The sequence below is a fragment of the Oncorhynchus nerka genome, linkage group LG4 (genome assembly GCF_034236695.1).
Source record: "Oncorhynchus nerka isolate Pitt River linkage group LG4, Oner_Uvic_2.0, whole genome shotgun sequence".
In the NCBI taxonomy this organism is placed as follows: Eukaryota; Metazoa; Chordata; class Actinopteri; order Salmoniformes; family Salmonidae; genus Oncorhynchus; species Oncorhynchus nerka.
The window spans coordinates 60,029,253-60,047,727 of record NC_088399.1 but is presented as its reverse complement, the minus strand read 5'-3'; the positions used below and the strand labels follow the sequence as shown (position 1 = coordinate 60,047,727).

Below are 18,475 nucleotides of genomic sequence, written 5' to 3'. Positions count from 1 at the left end.
GAAGGGTGGATTCACACAGTCTCCTCTGAACAGTTGATGTTGAAATGTGCCTGTTACTTGAACTCTGTGAAGCATTTAACTTTAATTAACTTTCCCTCTGCAACGGAGGTAACTCTGGTCTTCCTTTCTTGTTGTGATCATCATGAGAGCCAGTTTCGTCATGGCTCTTGATGGATTTTGCGATGCACTTGAAGAAACTTTCAAAGTCCTTGAAATGTTCCACTTTGACTGACCTTCATGTCTTTAAGTAATGATGGACTTTCATTTCTCTTTGCTTATTTGAGCTGTTCTTGCCATAATATGGACTTGGTCTTTTACCAAATAGGGCTATCTTCTGTATTCCACCCCTACCTTGTCACAACACAACTGATTGGCTCAAACGCATGAAGAATAAGAGAAATTCCACAACTGAACTTTTAACAGGGCACACCTGTTAATTGAAATGCATTCCAGGTGACTACCTCATGAAGCTGGTTGAGAGAATGCCAAAGTGTGCAAAGCTGTCAAGGCAAAGGGTGGCTATTTTGAAGAATCTCAAAAACAACAAATGTTTTAAATTGTTTAACACTTTATTGGTTACTACATGATTGCATATGTGTTATTTCATAGTTTCGATGTCTTCACTATTATTCTACAATGTAGAAATAGTCAAATTATAGAAAATCCCTGGAATGAGTAGGTTTGCCCAAACCTTTGACTGGTACTGTAGGTGCTGAGGAGTATTTCTGTCTGTAATAAAGCACTTTTTGGGGGGGGAAATTCATTCTGATTGGCTGGGCCTGGCTCTCCAGTAGGTGGGCCTGGCTCCCTATGCTCTCCCAGGCCCACCCATGGCTGCACCCCTGCCCAGTCATGTGAAATCCATAGATTACGGGCCTAATTTATTTATTTCAATTGGTTGGTTTTCTTATATGAACTGTAACTCAGTAAAATCTTAGAATCTGTTGCATGTTGCGTTTATATTTTTGTTCTTACATGTATGTAACATGTGTATCCCAAAATACAGTACCAGTCAAAAGTTTGGACACACCTACTCATTCAAGACATCAAAACTATGAAATAACGCATTTGTAACCAAAAAGTGTTCTACAAATCAAAATATATTTTATATTTGAGATTCTTCAAAGTAGTCACCCTTTGCCTTGATGACAGGTTTGCACACTCTTGGCATTCTCCAGTGTAGAATTGGCCTTGTGTTTAAGGTTCTTGTCCTGCTGAAAGGTGAATTAATCTCCCAGTGTCTGAAAAGCAGATTGGGATTTCCTCTAGGATTTTGACTGTTCGTAAGCGCCATTCAGTTGACTTTTTATCCTGAAAAACATGTCGCAGCCCCCACTATGTTTGAAAATATGGAGAGTGGTATTCAGTAATGTGTTGTATTTGATTTACCCCCAAAAGAACACTTTGTATTCATGACAAAAAAGTGAATTGCTTTGGCACATTTTTTGCAGTATTACTTTAGTGCCCTGTTGCAAACAGGATGCATGTTTTGGAATATTTTTTATTCTGTACAGGGTTCCTTCTTTTCACTCTATCAGTTAGGTTAGTAATTGTGGAGGAACTACAATGTTGTTGAGCCATCCTCAGTTTTCTCCTATCACAGGCATTCAACTATGTAACTGTTTTAAAGTCATCATTGGCCTCATGGTGAAATCCATGAGCGGTTTCCTTCCTCTCCGGCAACTGAGTTAGGAAGGATTCCTGTATCTTTGTAGTGACTGGGTGTATTGATTCAGTGTAATTAATATATTCACCATGCTCAAAGGGATATTCAATGTCTGCTTTTTATATTTTCCCCCCATCTACCAATACTGTAGGTGCCCTTCTTTGCAAGGCATTGAAAAACCTCCCTGATCTTTGTGGTTGAATCTGTTTGAAATTCACTGCTCAACTGAGAGATCTTACAGGTAATTATATGCGTGTGGTACAGAGATGAGACAGTCATAAAAAAATCATGTTAAACACTATTATTGCACTCAAAGTGAGTCCATGCAACACATTAAGTGACTTGTTAAGCAAATGTTTACTCCTGAACTTATTTAGGCTTGTCATAACAAAGGTGTTGAAAACTTGTTGACTCAAGACATTTCAGCTTTTCATTTTTAATTAATTTGTAAAAATGCATAAAAACTTAATATCACTTTGACGTTATGGGAGCCAGTGTTTATGTTTAGGCCAGTGACAAAAATAATATCTATTTAATAAATGTTATATTCAAGCTGTAACACAACAAAATGAGGAAACAGTCAAGGGGTGAGAATAATTTCTGGAGGGCCTGTATGTGTTTGGACATTTAGATCAGATGAGGTTCTTGTGTAATTGTGTTTTTAATTCCAGGAAAGACCTGTGATATAGAGATGCTACAGTCCATGGACGTCCTGACAGACGACGAGAAGGCTTGGGGCCTGGACTTCTTCAAGGAAAGTGCATTTCATCACTCCAAAGACCAATTATGGAACATTTCATCAACCAATTATGACTCTTATTTAGGTTTCACAGTTTGCATTTGGTTGGGATGGTTCTATAGGGGAGGATTAGTGTCACGCTGTACCTCGAAGAGGGTGATACATTTTTCTCATGCTGGAATAGATAAAACATATTTTTAATAAACTCATATCCTTTACTCATTAGTCAACTTTAAAAGTCACACGTTTCCAGACTGAATTAATATAACCGATCCAGGATTTCGTTTTTGATTAGGGGAAAAAGTAATTGTAAAAACTGTTTAGAAATATGTTTACCTGAATGGATCAGTAGTACAATATACTGTAATAAAGATTGAGTAGACATTTTATATTGCAGTAGTTCATGAATAATGAACAGGGACACTAAGACTGCTGGTTCCGAAGATTTCCTTCTGGAAAAATCATGTTTCAATACAGGTGTAGAGGAACATTCATTTTAATTTAAATATATTTCTCCACTCTTGTATTCATCATGTATACAGCTACTCCTGTCTTATGTCAATAGTACTATCATCCAGCTTCACACATGCAATATTTGATGAGACACTATGAATGAATAAATAATATTGTATGGCTTAATGGAATCTGGATGACTCATTCTTTGTTTGTGGCTGCCTGCAGTATGTGTTTGTGTAGTGTAGCTTATCAGCAGTAAAGTTTCCGTTCAATTCGGTAGAGTGATTGGGTCAGGAATTCCATCCATGTGTTATTCTCTTGATGTCTGATTGGGTGGAAGGTATTATAGAATGGAAGCTCGGGCTGATAGTGAGGACTCTTGGAGAATGGGAGTAAGGAGAGGGAGATCAGTACCCCGTGCACAAGTAAATACATTATTGTCTACTACTGAATCTCCCAAGTAGTTTTTAAGGGATTACAGACTGTGATTTTAAAATATGTGAAATTACGGAGATGGCTTTCGCTTCGTTTTTCAGTGGTACAACATTGCTCTTTGTTCGTAAATTCACTCTGGGATTCCAGAGTGCGGTCAGAGTGCGCTCTAGGCGTTTGTAAATTAAGAGCATTGTCATATTGTCCGTTTGTAAATGGTTAGTGTTTAAATATTGGAGAGTTGAGACCAAATCATGGACGCTGGACAGAGTGGAATCAGGTGTATCAAGAAGGCCGTTTATTGGTCAAAGATATCTTGTTCTACATCGTGCACGGATCTAGTTCATATAACCCGATGAGGGGTCAGGTGAAAAAGAGGCCTTTATCCAAAGGTTACATTCATTTTTATACAATAATAAAGTAGGTGGAGTCTTGTCGTTTTGGTCTTCTGACTGGTCACAAAGAGGCGGGCCTTGCTCTAGCCAGAGCGGGCCCCATTGGTGCATAGCAGAGTCTTGTTCTCTGAGCTCCCTTTGACCTGGACTGAGATGTGTGTGTGTTCATGCAAGAAGGTATTTGTGTGTCAGGAAATCTGATACAGGAGAGCAGAGGGGGTCAGTTTTATGGCTGGGTGTATGTGTTCTTGCGATGGAATGTCTTTGTTTCCTGGGGTGGTAAGACAACAGAGCTGAGGGGATAGTGTTAGGGGGTTAGTTTTATTGCAGGGAGAGTGACCTGGTTCCTATTTTAGCAGGGGTACGTGAAATGACTTGAGTCAGGTGGTTTGGCTTGGCGCTGTATAATATATGAACTATGTGTATGAATATTTATATAACAAAATTCAGAGCGTTTCACTCTGAGCGTTCAGAGCGTACACTGGACGCTGTGGCGGAGGAGTAGGGGTTGATCCAAGCGTTCTGACCTGACAACGGCAGTCAAACACCCAAGCTAACTGGTAAAGCTGGCTAGCTACTTCTAAACACAAATGAGAGAACACCTCACTCTGACCACTTTACTCACCATAGAAGAACTGGTTAGGCTGATTTCATGCTTTCTAGAGCATTGATGACTGTCACTGTCCTGCTGGCAATCATGTAATTATGTTTTTTTTTTGCCGACGTTTAATGACACCGATCATATTCAACTGGCGTTGTCCGTTCATAAATTCATCAGTTATTCTGCGCTCTGGCACACTCAGACGAGAGTGCTCTGAAATCGGAGTAGATAGCCAGAGTGAATTTTACGAACGCATCTCTAATAGTGTTGGAGAGCTTATTGACAAGGTTCTGTGTGGACAGAAGGGAGTTTGTTTTTTCTTCCCTCTGTGGGAAAGCTGTTGATATGAAATGGTAGGTGGGTGAAATTCAACAAGAAAATATAAATAAATAATAATATTTTTGCTCTATTTTTGTATTTGGCAAGCATTTGCACATGACTGAATTATCTTCTCCTACCTGTTGATACATATGCTTGCAGACATGGGACACCCAGTTGTTGGATATAGCTTAGATGAAGATCAGAAGTTGACCTACAGTGAAGAAGTGGTCCCAGCTATACCTACTGCCAAGGTTTACAAGGTATGAGGAAGATGATGCTCTTCAGTTGACATTCTAGGGACCAATCTATTTTGATTGTCCCTCTACGTAATCACTTCAAATTGATTATGCCTTCACTGAAAATGTGCCTTTCCTTCACAGAGCTCAGATGGAAAGATATCCTTGTACCAGTGCGACCTATACAAATTCTCCAGCTAAAGATAATTTGAACAGTAACCCATTTCCTAAAAAAAATGTATACCTTTATTTAACTAAGCAAGGCAGTTAAGACCAAATTCTTATTTTCAATGACAGCCTAGGAAGAGTGGGTTAACTGCCTTGTTCAGGGGCAGTATGACAGATTTTTACCTTGTCAGCTCAGGGATTCGATCTTGCAACCTTTTGGTTACTCTAGTCCAACGCTCTAATCACTAGGCTACCTGTTAAAAGAGTAACATTCAAGTTTTCAAAAAAAAAAAATGAATGTTTGCTTTTTAACAGTGTCATTGAGGGTCAGTTTGGAGGGATTTTGGACAGAGGCTCCTTGGTGGCCATCAACCCACGGGACAGAGAAAAGTATAACCACATGAACTGGTCTTCCCTCTGTGATTCAACAAGAAAGCCCAGATTGCTTTGACACATAATAAGTCCTGTCTGTTGTTTCACTGTATGGTACAGGTGTGCAGCACTGATCATGTCGTTAATGGACAAGGACTGCCGATACCACCTGGACACTTTTTTTATACAATCCTGTATTGTTCAAAGGTACGATATTTTCTGAAATAACAGCGGAAATTCTATTTGTCTTCCATTCATTCTAGATTCATGCAAGTGTAACACATTGATTCAAACATACAGTACAGTATGCATGTAATTAATTAACCTTCCATGACCATTCTTTAACACCTCTCTATAGGTTCTCCATTTGATGTGCCCGATGAGGAAGTTAACAGACTTTTCAGAGTTTTATTAACACAATTACATTTGTCATTGATAATACCTTTATTACTCTTACTGCCTTTAGAAAAAGATCTATCATTGAACTGAAATGGATATTTAACACAGAAACCAATTGAATGGAATATAAGAAGATGTTGTACGAGAGAATTGTGGTAAGGTAGTTTAATTGTATTTTCTTTTAATTGTATTCCAGGGAGGAGTTGTGGTACTAAGTTTATACCGTCTTCAAATGCTCTCCCAGAGGTTAAGGATAAGGAATGGGGCTTGGATGTCTTCATAGAGAGAGTTCATCGCCTCACACCAAAGGCCTCATAAACATGATTTAATGGGCTTCTCTGAGACTACAGGGAGAGATAATCTGAGAGAGATAGTGCATTGAAAATGATTGTCAGGATATTTGGTGTTCTGTTATTATATTTGATGTATTGTTATTTGCTTTGTTGACAGTTTGGAAATTACCTAATGTCGAAATAGGCCAAGTCAATTCTTTCATATGGATAATGAACTGAATTTCCAGTGTTTTTGAAACGTCTGCCATTTTAATATAAAATTGCAGATATATTGTCTTTCCTTTTTATTGTTAGTTGGTATCATAGATGTTTTGTCTTATTGAAAACATTTCTCTATAGTGAAGGCAAGGAACTTTTAGATACTCTAGATACATTAGATACTCCATAGTAATTGTTATGATGATTCTGAACTGTCTTGAAATGCATAGGCCACCTCATTGCAAACACCCGATTAGCCACACCAAGGTACTGCATTGGATTCTGCGCTTCTCTCTTTTCAAGTGCTGCCACATAGACCCGATTGGCTGTTGCCTAGATACTAGACCTACATTTTTAGTAAACACATCGAGGGTAGCAGGGAGGAAGATGAGCTTTATCTTATAAAGGAGAAATGCCGAAACCACAAAAGGAAACGGTACGTTTGTTAAATGTGACAAGGTTGGCCCAATGTGGCGGTTGAGTTTTAGCGCATGTCACAATGTAGCAGTTGTACGGTGTGCTACAAGTAGAACGACAAAAAAAGATGCAGGTGTAGCAGCTGCCTGAGAGAGATCGAGGTCAAATTTTTAACAAGTGTACACCTGTTGCTGCAATAGTGACGCTCGATCGTGAACGTGTCAATGATTCATTTTTGAAGTAATGACAATGGTTACTTCATATGACAGATCAGCATACCTCCACCTGGGCGATGGAACTGGAATGATGAAACCCAAGCCCTCGAGTTCACCAGGTAACGTTAATGGGCAGCTATAGCAGTAGCAAATGTTACAATACTTTCTGGACCTATTTCTGTGCAAACGTTTTCTCACTATTATTTGCGGGTGTATATGGATGTATTTGATTATCTAATGAACTTATCGTTGAGTATGCACCTGTTGATAAGTATTGAACTATTTTCTCATCCTTTTATTTTCAGTTTTAGTACATCTGTGGAGGTAAAAGAAAAGAGAAAAAAGACTAAACCTGTCCATTTTCAAGATCTTGCCAGCAAGCGTCCAGAGAGGTAGCTAGCCAACAGCACTTTTCCTATCCATACTGTTCAACTAGCAATGATATTAATAGATAGAGCATTCATTATATTACAAGTGATATGTATCCTTGATTGACACATAATTAAGGGCACTACTGTGTCCTGAACTCTTTCAACAAATACTTTTCTGTCTATTATTTGTAGGCAAACGCAGTCATCGGCCAAGAGGGGGGGACAAATCAGCAGGAAGATTGTGGGTCCTGCTCAACTCAATGCCTACAAGTCCTCAGTAAAACGGGGTCAGAGGGACTATGTGACCATCGAGGATGTGAAACGTAGGTGTTGGTCGGTCATACACATAATACACACATCATTTCTGACTGCTGCATCAGACGGATCTATGTTATGGAACACATCCTTTACAGCAGATTAGTTGAATATATGGTCTTTCTCTGTCTGTCTGTTTGTATGTACAGTATGTACAGTGCCTTCAGAAAGTATTCATAGTCCTTGACTTCACATTTTGTTGTGTTACAGCCTGAATTCAAAATGGATTAAATCCGTTTTTTCTCCCACCCATCTACACACAATACTCTACAATGACAAGGTGAAAACATGTTTTTATAAATGTTTGCACATTTATTGAAAATGAAATACAGAAATATCTCATTTACATTCACACCCCTGATTCAATATATGTTAGCATCACCTTTGGCAGTGATTACATCTGTGAGTCTTTCTGAGTAAGTCTCTAAGAGCTTTGCACACCTGAATTGTACACTATTTGCACATTATTCTTTTTTAAATTCTTCAAGGTCTGCCAAGTTGGTTGTTGATCAATGCTAGACAACCATTTTTTAAGTCGTAACTGTAACTAGGCCACTCAGAAACATTCAACGTCGTCTTGGTTAGCAACTCCAGTGTATATTTGGCCTTGTGTTTTTGTTATTGTCCTGCTGAAAGGTGAATTTGTCCCCCAGTATCTGAACCAGGTTATCCTCTAGGATTTTGCCATCAAAGTATTCACACCTCTTGACTTTTTCCACATTTTTTTGTCACTGGTTTACACAAATACCCCATAATATCAAAGTAGAAATATGTTTTTCTAATTTTTTTAAAAAGAAGGAAGCCTGTACAGAATAAAAATATTTCATAACATGCATCTTCTTTTGCAACAAGGCACTAAAGTAATACTGCAAAAAATGTGACAAAGCAATTCACTTTTTGTCCTGAATAGAAAGTGGTATGTTTGGGGCAAATCCATTACAACACATTACTACTACTACTTTCCATATTTTCTAGCATAGTGTTGGCTGCATCATGTTATGGGTATACTTATAATCGTTAATAAGGACTGGGATGTTTTTTAGGATAAGAATGGTGCTAAGCACCGGCAAAATCCTAGACAAAAACCTGGTTCAGTTTGCTTTCCACCAGACACTGGGAGATTAATTCACCTTTCAGCAAGACAATAACCTAAAACATAAGGCCATATCTACAGCTGTAATCGCGGCCAAAGGCGATTCTATAAAGTATTGACTCGGGGGTGTAAATACTGTGAAATAGGTATTTCTGTATTTCATTTTCAATAAATTTGCAGACATTTCTAAAATTATGTTTTCACTTTGTCATTATGGAATAAGTCAAGGGTTCTGAATAGTTTCTGAAGGCACTGTATGTATGTCTGTCTGTGTTGCAGAGGTGGCACTCAGTTTGCTGCAGGAGAATGATGGACTCCCCATTCCACTTTGCTTCCTGTCTGTGTTGAAGTAAGGAAGCACCCACTGCACAGTATATCTGCCTTCTCTCTCCCTCTTTTGTCTGTCCATCTGTCTTGTCTCTCTCTCTCAATCCCTCTCACACACAAACCTTTCTTTATGGCTATGTTTTCAATCCATGCTACATCCATTTACGTACACTACCATTCAAAAGTTTGGGGTCACTTAGAAATGTCCTTGTTTTTGAAAGAAAAGCACTTTTTTTTTTGTCTATTAAAACAACATCAAATTGATCAGAAATACAGTGTGTAGACATGGTTAATGTTGTAAATGACTATTGTAGCTGGAAACGGCAGATTTTTTAAATGGAATATCTACATAGGCGTACAGAGGCCCATTATCAGCAACCATCACTCCTGTGTTCCAATGGCACGTTGTGTTAGCTTATCCAAGTTTATCATTTTAAAAGACTAATTGATCATTAGAAAATCATTTTGAGACTGTTGTATTGCGGGTACTATTTAATGAAGCTGGCAGTTGAGGACTTGTGAGGCATCTGTTTCTCAAACTAGACACTAATGTACTTGTTCTCTTGCTCAGTTGTGCACCGGGGCCTCCCAGCCAGTTTGCGCTGTTCTGTGAAGGGAGTAATACACAGCGTTGTACGAGATCTTCAGTTTCTTGGCAATTTCTTGCATGGAATAGCCTTCATTTCTCAGAACAAGAATAGACCGAGGAGTTTCAGAAGAAAATAATTTGTTTCTGGCCATTTTGAGCCTGTAATCGAACCCACAAATGATGATGTTCCAGATTCTCAACTAGTCTAAAGAAGGCCAGTTTTATTGCTTCTTTAATCAGGACAACAGTTTTCAGCTGTGCTAACATAATTGAAAAAGGGGTTTCTAATGATCAATTAGCCTTTTAAAATGATAAACTTGGATTAGCGAACACAACGTGCCATTTGAACACAGTGATGGTTGCTGATAATGGGCCTCTGCGACTATGTAGATATTTCATTAAAAAATCCAGCTACAAAAATCCTGTTTCCAGCTACAATAGTAATTTACAACATTAACAAACAATGTCTGCACTGTATTTCTGATCAATTTGATGTTATTTTAATGGATAATTGTTTTGCTTTTCTTTCCAAAACAAGGATATTTCTAAGTGACCCCAAACTTTTGAACGGTAGTGTATATTGCTTAGGCTTTATGATTGCTCTTAGACATTGCCCTGTGTGTGTGTGTTTAGGAGCAGAGAGCTGGATGAGTTCCTGGCTGCCCTCCTGCTCTACCTGTCCTGTTACTTTGAGAGGAAGTCTCTGGAGAAGAAGCCCAAGCCTCTCATGGCGTCAGTACCATACTCATTGTGCCGTGTGTGTTTGTGTGTACGTATGTGTGTGTTTACATTAATTACCATTTTATATAGACTTGAGACTCTTCATTCGCTTGTATTGATGTTTCTCATGACTTTGCCTCTCTATAATGTATTGATTTGTGTCAGTGAGCAGAGTATCACAGAGAAGCAGGTGATGGCGGAGACCCTTGCTAAGGTGGAGCTGGCCCAGAAGCAGCTGGCCTTCTGCTACTCCAGCCTGGTCCTGGGCCTGGGCCTATCCCAGCAGCACCACATGGCCTGTGGCAGGTCAGTCACCTCGCCGCCATTTTGGCTCTGCAGGGGCAAGGGGGGGAAGTGACGAGTCAAGGGAATAGATACTCATTTGGTTATTAAGCAGATACCTTAGATCCAACGCGATTGACAGTTAAAGCCTATATTCAGAATAATCTACGTAGATTATACACAACATCTAATACATCCAGAAATTGTTAGTAGCGGCCTAACCTCCATGCACAAAACATTTCACTTGCTGCGTTAAACTATCACTTTAAGTGCTTTGTTTCTACAGGAGCCGTGTGTCATTGACCTACAAAGACAGGCAGTTGTATGAGGTTAGTACCAAACCCCACAGAACTGTGATTTGACCTTTGCGACTGTGTATTCCAGAGGAGATGTTGACTCAGTACTGTTTAACCAGAGGTGGTGGTATAGTGTAACAGAGTTATTTTAGGGTAACTCAGCACCCTGTGTGTCTGCATCTAGTGCCAGAATAGCTTTTTTGACATTTGTAAATGTATTTTGGAAAAAAAGAATGATGATGTGACACAGACCCAGATGCAGCTTTAGCACCTTGAATTAATTACTGGCTGGCTGACTGGCTGGATGAATGATTAAATGAATGAACAGGCCTAAACATTATTATTATTATTATTATTATCTCCAGAGGATGGAGCCATCAGCATTAGATATTAACAAAGGACGTATATCAAATGCAACTGTAGCATCTCATCTCTGTAATCTGTCCTATCTACACCAGTGTCTGTACAGCTTCTTCTGCTACGTGGCGTGGGTGACGTTCAGTAGGAAGGACCTGAGGGGCATCCAGGAGGAGGTGGGGCGCCTGCTGCGTTCTGACACCTTCAACCCCGCCCTCAGGACCAGGATAGATGCCACAGAGGACAGCCTGGCCCAGGACTCCTCCACCAAAGAGGGACAGACTGAGCCCAAAGTGCACACACAGAGCCACAATGCCCCAGAGCAAAGGTGTGTGGGGAGTGGTGGAAGGCTGGGGTGGTGTACGCGTGGCTATCTTCTCAGCTCCCATTTTGAGTCATTTTTTACTATGTTTTTCCAGACAATAGTTTCTACTAGCCTAAGTGACTGACTGACATGATATGTTGCAGTAAAGAACACAATGGTTTAGGCTGCAAAGCCATCTCTGCTTGAATGCTGTCTATCTACCTCCCAGACCATAGGATTGACTGAGACAGATTCATGACTTGTCAGATAAAATGGCCTGTCACTCTTATGTCAGCTCCCAACATCTGACAGATGACTGACAGTTCTGTAAGCGGTTTCAGGTCTCTTGCTCTTATGCTGTCAAGTCCAGGCCAAGTTGGTCTTGAAGTCTGTACTCCATAAGTAGAACCAAATTAATCAAATGTGGAGAATTTATTTTGTTGATATCTTCACAGCTGTTGTCTACATATTTGATGATTAATAGTACAGCTGTATATATTTTAGAATATTTGGTATTAGAATGACATCCGCTGGCATTTTAATTTCATGAATTTTTTTCCCTGCTTAAGGAAATTCTACAGTTTGACTTGTGAGATTTTGTCCTCCCGCTGTAGGATTTCCCCAAATGACTCTTCACTCTAATGCCCACATCTAAATCAATTAATATCTAGTGCCTAGGCCCTAGGGAATAGGCGCCAGTTTGGAATTGGTTCTCAGTCTTCTGCTTCTCGTCCTTTGAACTTTAACCCCAGGAAGTCCCAGCGTCGTCCGGCCTTGAGTAAGATGGTGACCCAGCGCTCCCCGGTCATGGTGTCCCTGCTGCCATATCCGCGGGAGGAGGCTCCTCATCTGTTCTGCCGCTACAGACCCAGGAAGCAGAGCCAGGCCAAGCTGTGTAACCCAGAGACCCTGATGGAGGAGCTCAAAGAGCAGCTGGCCTCTGTCAGGTAGCTAACCGTCACAGCACAGGGAGGGAATAGCCCCATCCCAGATCTGTATGTGCTGTCTTGCCAACTCCTATGGTCATTGTCACACCAACTGTTGGCAAGGTCTGGGACCAGGCTCGGGAAGGAATCTGTTTGCTATATAAATTTTTAGTCATTTAGCAGACGCTCTTATCCAGAGCGACTTACAGTTAGTGCATTCTTAAGAGAGCGAGGTGGGACAACCACATATCACAGGCATAGTAAGTACACTCTGCTGTCCTAGCTTTAGGGGAAGGTGCCAGGATAGAGAATGACTTGGACTGGGCTGAGCGGGAGCTGCCCTCCCGGAGGGTGGGTGAACCAAGAGACCAGAGGTGGCAGAACGGAGTGCCCAGGTTGGGGTGTAGGGTTTGAGCCTAGCCTGATGGTGTGTGTGTGGGAGGGGGGGGGGGGGGGGGCAGTTCCTCTTGCTGCTCTGTAGGCAAGTAGCATGGTCTTGAAGTGGATGCGAGTTTCAACTGGAAGCCAGTGGAGTGTGCAGAGGAGCGGGGGGACGTGGACGAACTTGGGAAGGTTGAAAACCAGGCGGGCTGCAGTGTTCTGGATAAATTGCAGGGATTTGATGGCACAAGCGGGGAGCCCAGCCAACAGCGTGTTGCAGTATTCCAGACGGGAGATGACAAGTGCCTGGATTAGAACCTGCACCGATTCCTGTGTGAGGTAGGGTCGTTCTCTACAGATGTTTCAGAGCATGAACCTGCATCACTGCTTTGATGTTTGCAGAGAACAACAGGATGTTGTCCCGGGTCACGCCAAGGTTCTTTGCACTCTGGGAGGGCGACACTGTGGAGTTGTCAACCGTGATGAGAGGTCTTTGAGCAGGCAGGCCTTTCCCGGGAGGAAGAGCAGCTCCGTCTTGTCAAGGTTGAGCTTGAGGTGGTGCGCCGACATCCAAGCTGAGATATCTGCCAGGCACGCAGAGATGCGTGTCACCACCTGAATGTCGAAGGGGGGGAGGCGAAAAGTAGTTTTGTGTCATCTGCATAGCAATGATAGGAGAGTACACGTGAGGCTATGACGGAGCCGAGTGACTTGGTGTTTAGAGGGAAGAGAAGAGGGCCAAGAACCGAAGAGGATTAAGGAGGGAGGAGAAGGTGGAAAAGAGCTTCATAGGGTTAGAGGCAGAAGCATGACATTTTGAGTGATAGAAAGTATGTCAGAAGGTTGAATGAAAATAACAAACTATATGTGTAAGAGATTGATAATATAACACTACAAACATTCTATTGAACTTTAATTGTCCCTCAAAAATGGATGAATATCTCTTGTACATGAAGTTAACATTCCACAGCACTGTATTTCCACACCCCTGAACTTATGTCTGCAACACTCTTAGAAATAATGGCTGTCACCATAACTCTTTTGGGTTCCATGTAGAACCCTGTGTGTAAAGGCTTCTACATGGAACCAAAAAGGGTTCTTCAACGGGTTCTCCTTTTAGATTCTAGATAGCACCTTTTTTTTCTAAGAGTGTATGTTTGAACTTTGAAATATGTTTTTCTAGCTTTGGGATTCTGGGGAAGCCTCTGAGCCAGTTCAGCTGCACCACCCTTATGCCCCAGGGAGCCAACAACGAAGACGAGGAGGAGGAGGAAGATGACGAGGAGGATGACGATGATGAAGACTCCGGCGTCCATGTTCGAAGCAGTAAGAACACCTTTGTGGCTCAGAGACCTGTCGCATCAGCAGTGGACCAACGCGGCAGCCTCAGCCGCGCCAATACAGTCATCTCACGGGCCACCACAGAGGGAGTGTCCTCAGACACAGAGTGAGAGTATGTGCGCGTCCCCCCAAAATTTGACCAATAAAAAAAAGAACAAAAACATATAAAATGATGTATTTTTAGTCACCGTGTTTCATAATTGGCCTTCAATTCGCATGTGGCTGAATGTATCTCACCAGAGAAAGCATCCGATCGAGCGAAACGGCACCCCTCTGTCTCAGTATATGTAGCCCATCTATCTGATGCTGTCTGACCAAAAAGAGTATGCCATTGTTGCTGCCCGTAGCATTGAATTTAATAGCAAGGGAAGCTAGCAATAATTTTTCCTCCCTTGATAATGTTTAAATAAAAAAATAACCAATCAGCATTGAGCTAAACTGTGTGAGCTCAATTGTGAATGGTCCTGGTGCACCAAAAAAAGTGTCAATGGAAGCTAGTTTGGATGTGACTTCACACCAATCACATTGCATCAAAACCATTGACGAAAAAAGGTGCATTTTTGCATCTCGTTGTGTCGTTGTCCTCCGGTGGCTAAAATCGACCCGTTTATAAATGAGCTTGGATGAAGAAAAGGAAAAATTAGATGGAGATAAGGATTTGGACTTGTGGACTTACTGTACCGGCCAGCGATTATAACGGTGATTCAGAGCCAACCATAAATTCATACATTGTGCTCCTGGCCTGAGAGGGTGGAAGTTCAATATGTAGCTAGATGTTGTAGGCTAACGTTAACTAGCTGGCTCATCATTGCCCTTTAAATTAAGTTAGGCTAGCTGGCAAGCCTTTTAGCCATGTAGCCTAATCGAGGACAACAAAAACTAAAAGTGTGTAGGCTACTGTATGACAGAGAGGAGGATTGCATTGGCGTTCCTCTACAAGTAAGGTAAATCATTGTTTTTCTACTTGCGCACACACACACCACACACAATCAGGACCATGGACAGCCACATGTTATTTAGCTTATGTTGATTGGACTAAATTGTTTTTGGTCCTGATCTTTAAGTTGTTACTCTGTTAGACTAAGCATTGGTGATTTGATGATTTGGAAGTTGAAATGATGGTGGATTTACTTTAGCAGAGGACTCTCCTGTTTTTTTTGCCACTTGTGATAACTCTGTGGTTCTCAATCAATAATTGTTTAGTAGTCAGACATTTTGCAAGCAAAACATCAAGTTTTACATTTCATTTCCTGCAGTTGTACAAATTTGACCATGGGGCGTAGAATTTTAAAAAACATTTTTAAAGCAAGTTTGCTCCAATTATACACATTTTGCTATGGGCCAAAGAGAAGATTTACCAATTTCAGGCAATTCTTCACATTTTCCCATGGGGTGTAGAGAAGATTTTGCAGTTTTACATCACATTTTCTGCAATTCTACACATTTTGCCATAGGTTGGAGAGTAATGTTTGCAGTTAATATTGAATATTTTTTTTGTGTGAGAGTGACTAATTAAATCAATGGGGGCACCCCAGTTGGTAATTCGACCATGATTACTACAAGTTTAGAAAGCTGGACATTAGACTAACAAAAAATGTTAGCTGACATGGACTTATTGAGTGACTGTCAGTGACTGACATAATAAGAGAGAAACTGCTGAGGCACAACTACATTTTCAAAATGGCACCCTGTATATTCTACTATTCTAACCTCAATTGACTTCTTAATGATTTATTTGTATTGATCCACGGGCCGCCAGTTGCACATCCCTGCTGTAGGTCATCTACCTGTTTGTTACATGCAATATGCTTTGTGGACTTCACCAGACAAATACGGCTCTCTGGTTTTGTGATGAAACAAATGTGTGGTTGAATTGATTCTGCCCAGTGGTGTAAGGTACTTTAGTAAAACTACTTTAATGTACTACTTAGTTGTTTATTGGTGTATCTGTACTGCACTTTACCATTTATATTTTTGACAACTTTTACTTTACTACATTCCTAAAGAAAATAATGTACTTTTTACTCCATGTATTTTCCCTGACACACAAAAGCACTCGTTACATTTTGAATGTTTACCAGGACAGGAAAATGGTCCAATTCACACACTTATCAAGAGAGCAACCCTGCTCACCCCTACTGTCTCTGATCTGGCAGACTTGGTTTGCTTAGTTTGTACATTATGTCTAAGTATTGGCGTGTTGGAGTGTGCCCCTGGCTAGCAATAAAACAAACAAGACAATTGTGCTGTCTGGTTTGCCTAATATAAGGAATTAGACATTATTTATACTTTTCCTTTTAATACTTAAGTATATTTTTGCAATTACATTTACTTTTGATACGTATATTTAAAACCAAATACTTTTAGAGTTTTACTCAAATAGATTTGACTGGGTGACTTTCACTTTTACTTGAGTCATTTTCTATTAAGCTATCTGCTTTTACTCAAGTATGACAATTGGGTACTTTTTTCCACCACTGATTCTGCCCACTGTGTGACTATTGTCTTCTTGTTGTCTCTGCCTTTTACACTGAGTGTACATAACATTCACCCCTCATTCACAGCCTCAATGCATGGACTCTACAAGCTGTTGAAAGCATTCCACAGGGATGCTGGCCCATGTTGACTACAATTGAATGGCACACATACACAATCCATGTCTCTATGATCTCAAGGCTTAAAAAAATGTTTCTTAAACCTGTCTCCTCCGCTTCATCTACACTGAAGTGGATTTAACAGGTGACATCAATAAGGGATCATAGACTGACCAGGTGAGTCCAGGTGAAAGCTATGTCATGGAAATAGAATGGAAGAAGGTGTTCCTAATGTTTTGTTCACAATGTATATCACGGTGGGGTTTGAACTAAAATGATTTATAGAGAAAAAAACGCAATTATCACAACACAGGTTGTAATATGACTTTTTTCCTGAATTGGCTTCCCCAGTGATTTTACCCACACACATCATCTGTCTGTCTGTCTGTCTGTCTGACATCTCTGGGATATAATTTGAAACATCATTTTGATATCCTGTGTTTTCAGTGTCCCCCAGTAGACTGTCTAAAAATGTGTTTGGAACTATTATTATGTGTCACCAGGTGGCGCTGTTGTCTGAGATATAATGAAATTGGATTTCCTCATACAGACGGTACAATCAATCCATTATTGTATACAGTTCAGATTCAACTCAATGCTTGGGAAAATATACAAGGATCACAAAATACCATTGTATGTATTCAATGCATCACTATCGTTCACGACATTTGCAACTACTAAGTAAATATGCTTCGTCATCTGTCACATTGACATAGACAGTACATCCTCTTTGACGTAAGACCCCTTCCAGCACTCTTCCCCCAGGGTGACTTGCAAGCCTTCCAGTCAATGCTGCCTGCATCCTAACCTCCCATAGCAAAGGGCCATAGCTACTAAGCATGCTGCAGCAGCACCAGCCGCTGTGGCAGAAGGGGCTTTACCTTCACCCTAATTGGCTGGGTAATCTGGGATGCCAGAGCGAGAGCTAAGCCTGCTCAGGAGACTGGGGGATGGGGCACAGGGGACAGGGATAGAGGGGGACGCTGGAGAGAGGCTGGAGCGTGATTCCTCCATGGCTCCTCCTTTATAAGGGCTGGATCTGACCAGAAAGGCAGGATGGCAGGAGTCAAATCCCCCTACAGATTTCATTCCACCAGCCTTGGCAGGGGCCAGGTTACGCCGAGCACCAGACTCCGAAGTCAGAAGATCCCCTTAATAAGAAGTAAGCATGGGAAAGGAGATTGGCACAGTTGGCAAAGTGACAGAGGGTCACACTTTATATTAAGTTACACAGATACTGTGGGAACGGGGACCTTTTATTTTTTACAATTCAGTCATTGTTTCAAGCCCTTCTGCAGATACCACGTGTAGCTAAGTGATGACATAGTGGTTATCAAAGATTCCGAGTTTTATTGAGATAATAGTAAAGAGAAAATGACACACGGTATAGGTAATAAGTATAGAGAGTAGCTCTTCAATATGTAGGCCAAAAAGTTGCATTGCTGTATGCAAAGCTATCAAAAAAAAAGAGAAACCTAAGTTGGTAAATTCTGGTAAACATGAGTTCAGTATACTAACTCAGAGTTGTTGCTGCTGCTATGGGTTAACATTTCATCTTAGAAAATCTTTGTCCTGAACCAATACATCATCTTAGTTTTGCTAGAGAAAAAAGCAAAATCACATTCAAGAACAGCACCACCAACTTGATCTATTCTCATTAAATGTTTCTGA

General features: G+C 40.8%; 1 protein-coding gene and 1 long non-coding RNA gene across 6 annotated transcripts in view; both read left to right on the top strand.

Annotated features, from left to right (window-relative positions):
• The first annotated feature begins 1,248 nt into the window (after nt 1–1,248).
• On the top strand, nt 1,249–3,044 carry LOC115128989 (uncharacterized). The gene is made up of 2 exons (XR_003863584.2): nt 1,249–1,907; nt 2,338–3,044. It is a non-coding gene; the product is annotated as an uncharacterized LOC115128989 (long non-coding RNA).
• Nucleotides 3,045–3,835: 791 nt separating this feature from the next.
• The window catches only part of LOC115128296 (protein phosphatase 1 regulatory subunit 36), a 47,837-nt gene continuing 33,197 nt past the window's right edge, over nt 3,836–18,475 (top strand). For 2 of the 5 annotated variants that reach the window (XM_029658015.2, XM_029658016.2), the window contains exons 1-13: nt 3,836–4,642; nt 4,770–4,870; nt 5,507–5,593; nt 6,963–7,027; nt 7,214–7,300; nt 7,472–7,602; nt 8,967–9,036; nt 10,237–10,335; nt 10,489–10,629; nt 10,892–10,934; nt 11,360–11,586; nt 12,315–12,509; nt 14,053–15,154. In XM_029658015.2, coding sequence (XP_029513875.1) covers nt 4,772–4,870; nt 5,507–5,593; nt 6,963–7,027; nt 7,214–7,300; nt 7,472–7,602; nt 8,967–9,036; nt 10,237–10,335; nt 10,489–10,629; nt 10,892–10,934; nt 11,360–11,586; nt 12,315–12,509; nt 14,053–14,320 — 1,512 coding nt within the window. In that variant the 5' untranslated portion in view covers nt 3,836–4,642; nt 4,770–4,771 and the 3' untranslated portion in view covers nt 14,321–15,154. Of the gene's footprint in view, nt 4,643–4,769; nt 4,871–5,506; nt 5,941–6,962; nt 7,028–7,213; nt 7,301–7,471; nt 7,603–8,966; nt 9,037–10,236; nt 10,336–10,488; nt 10,630–10,891; nt 10,935–11,359; nt 11,587–12,314; nt 12,510–14,052; nt 15,155–18,475 lie in introns of those variants that run through there. The other 3 variants (XM_065017687.1, XM_029658017.2, XM_065017688.1) reach the window with 3 other exon arrangements.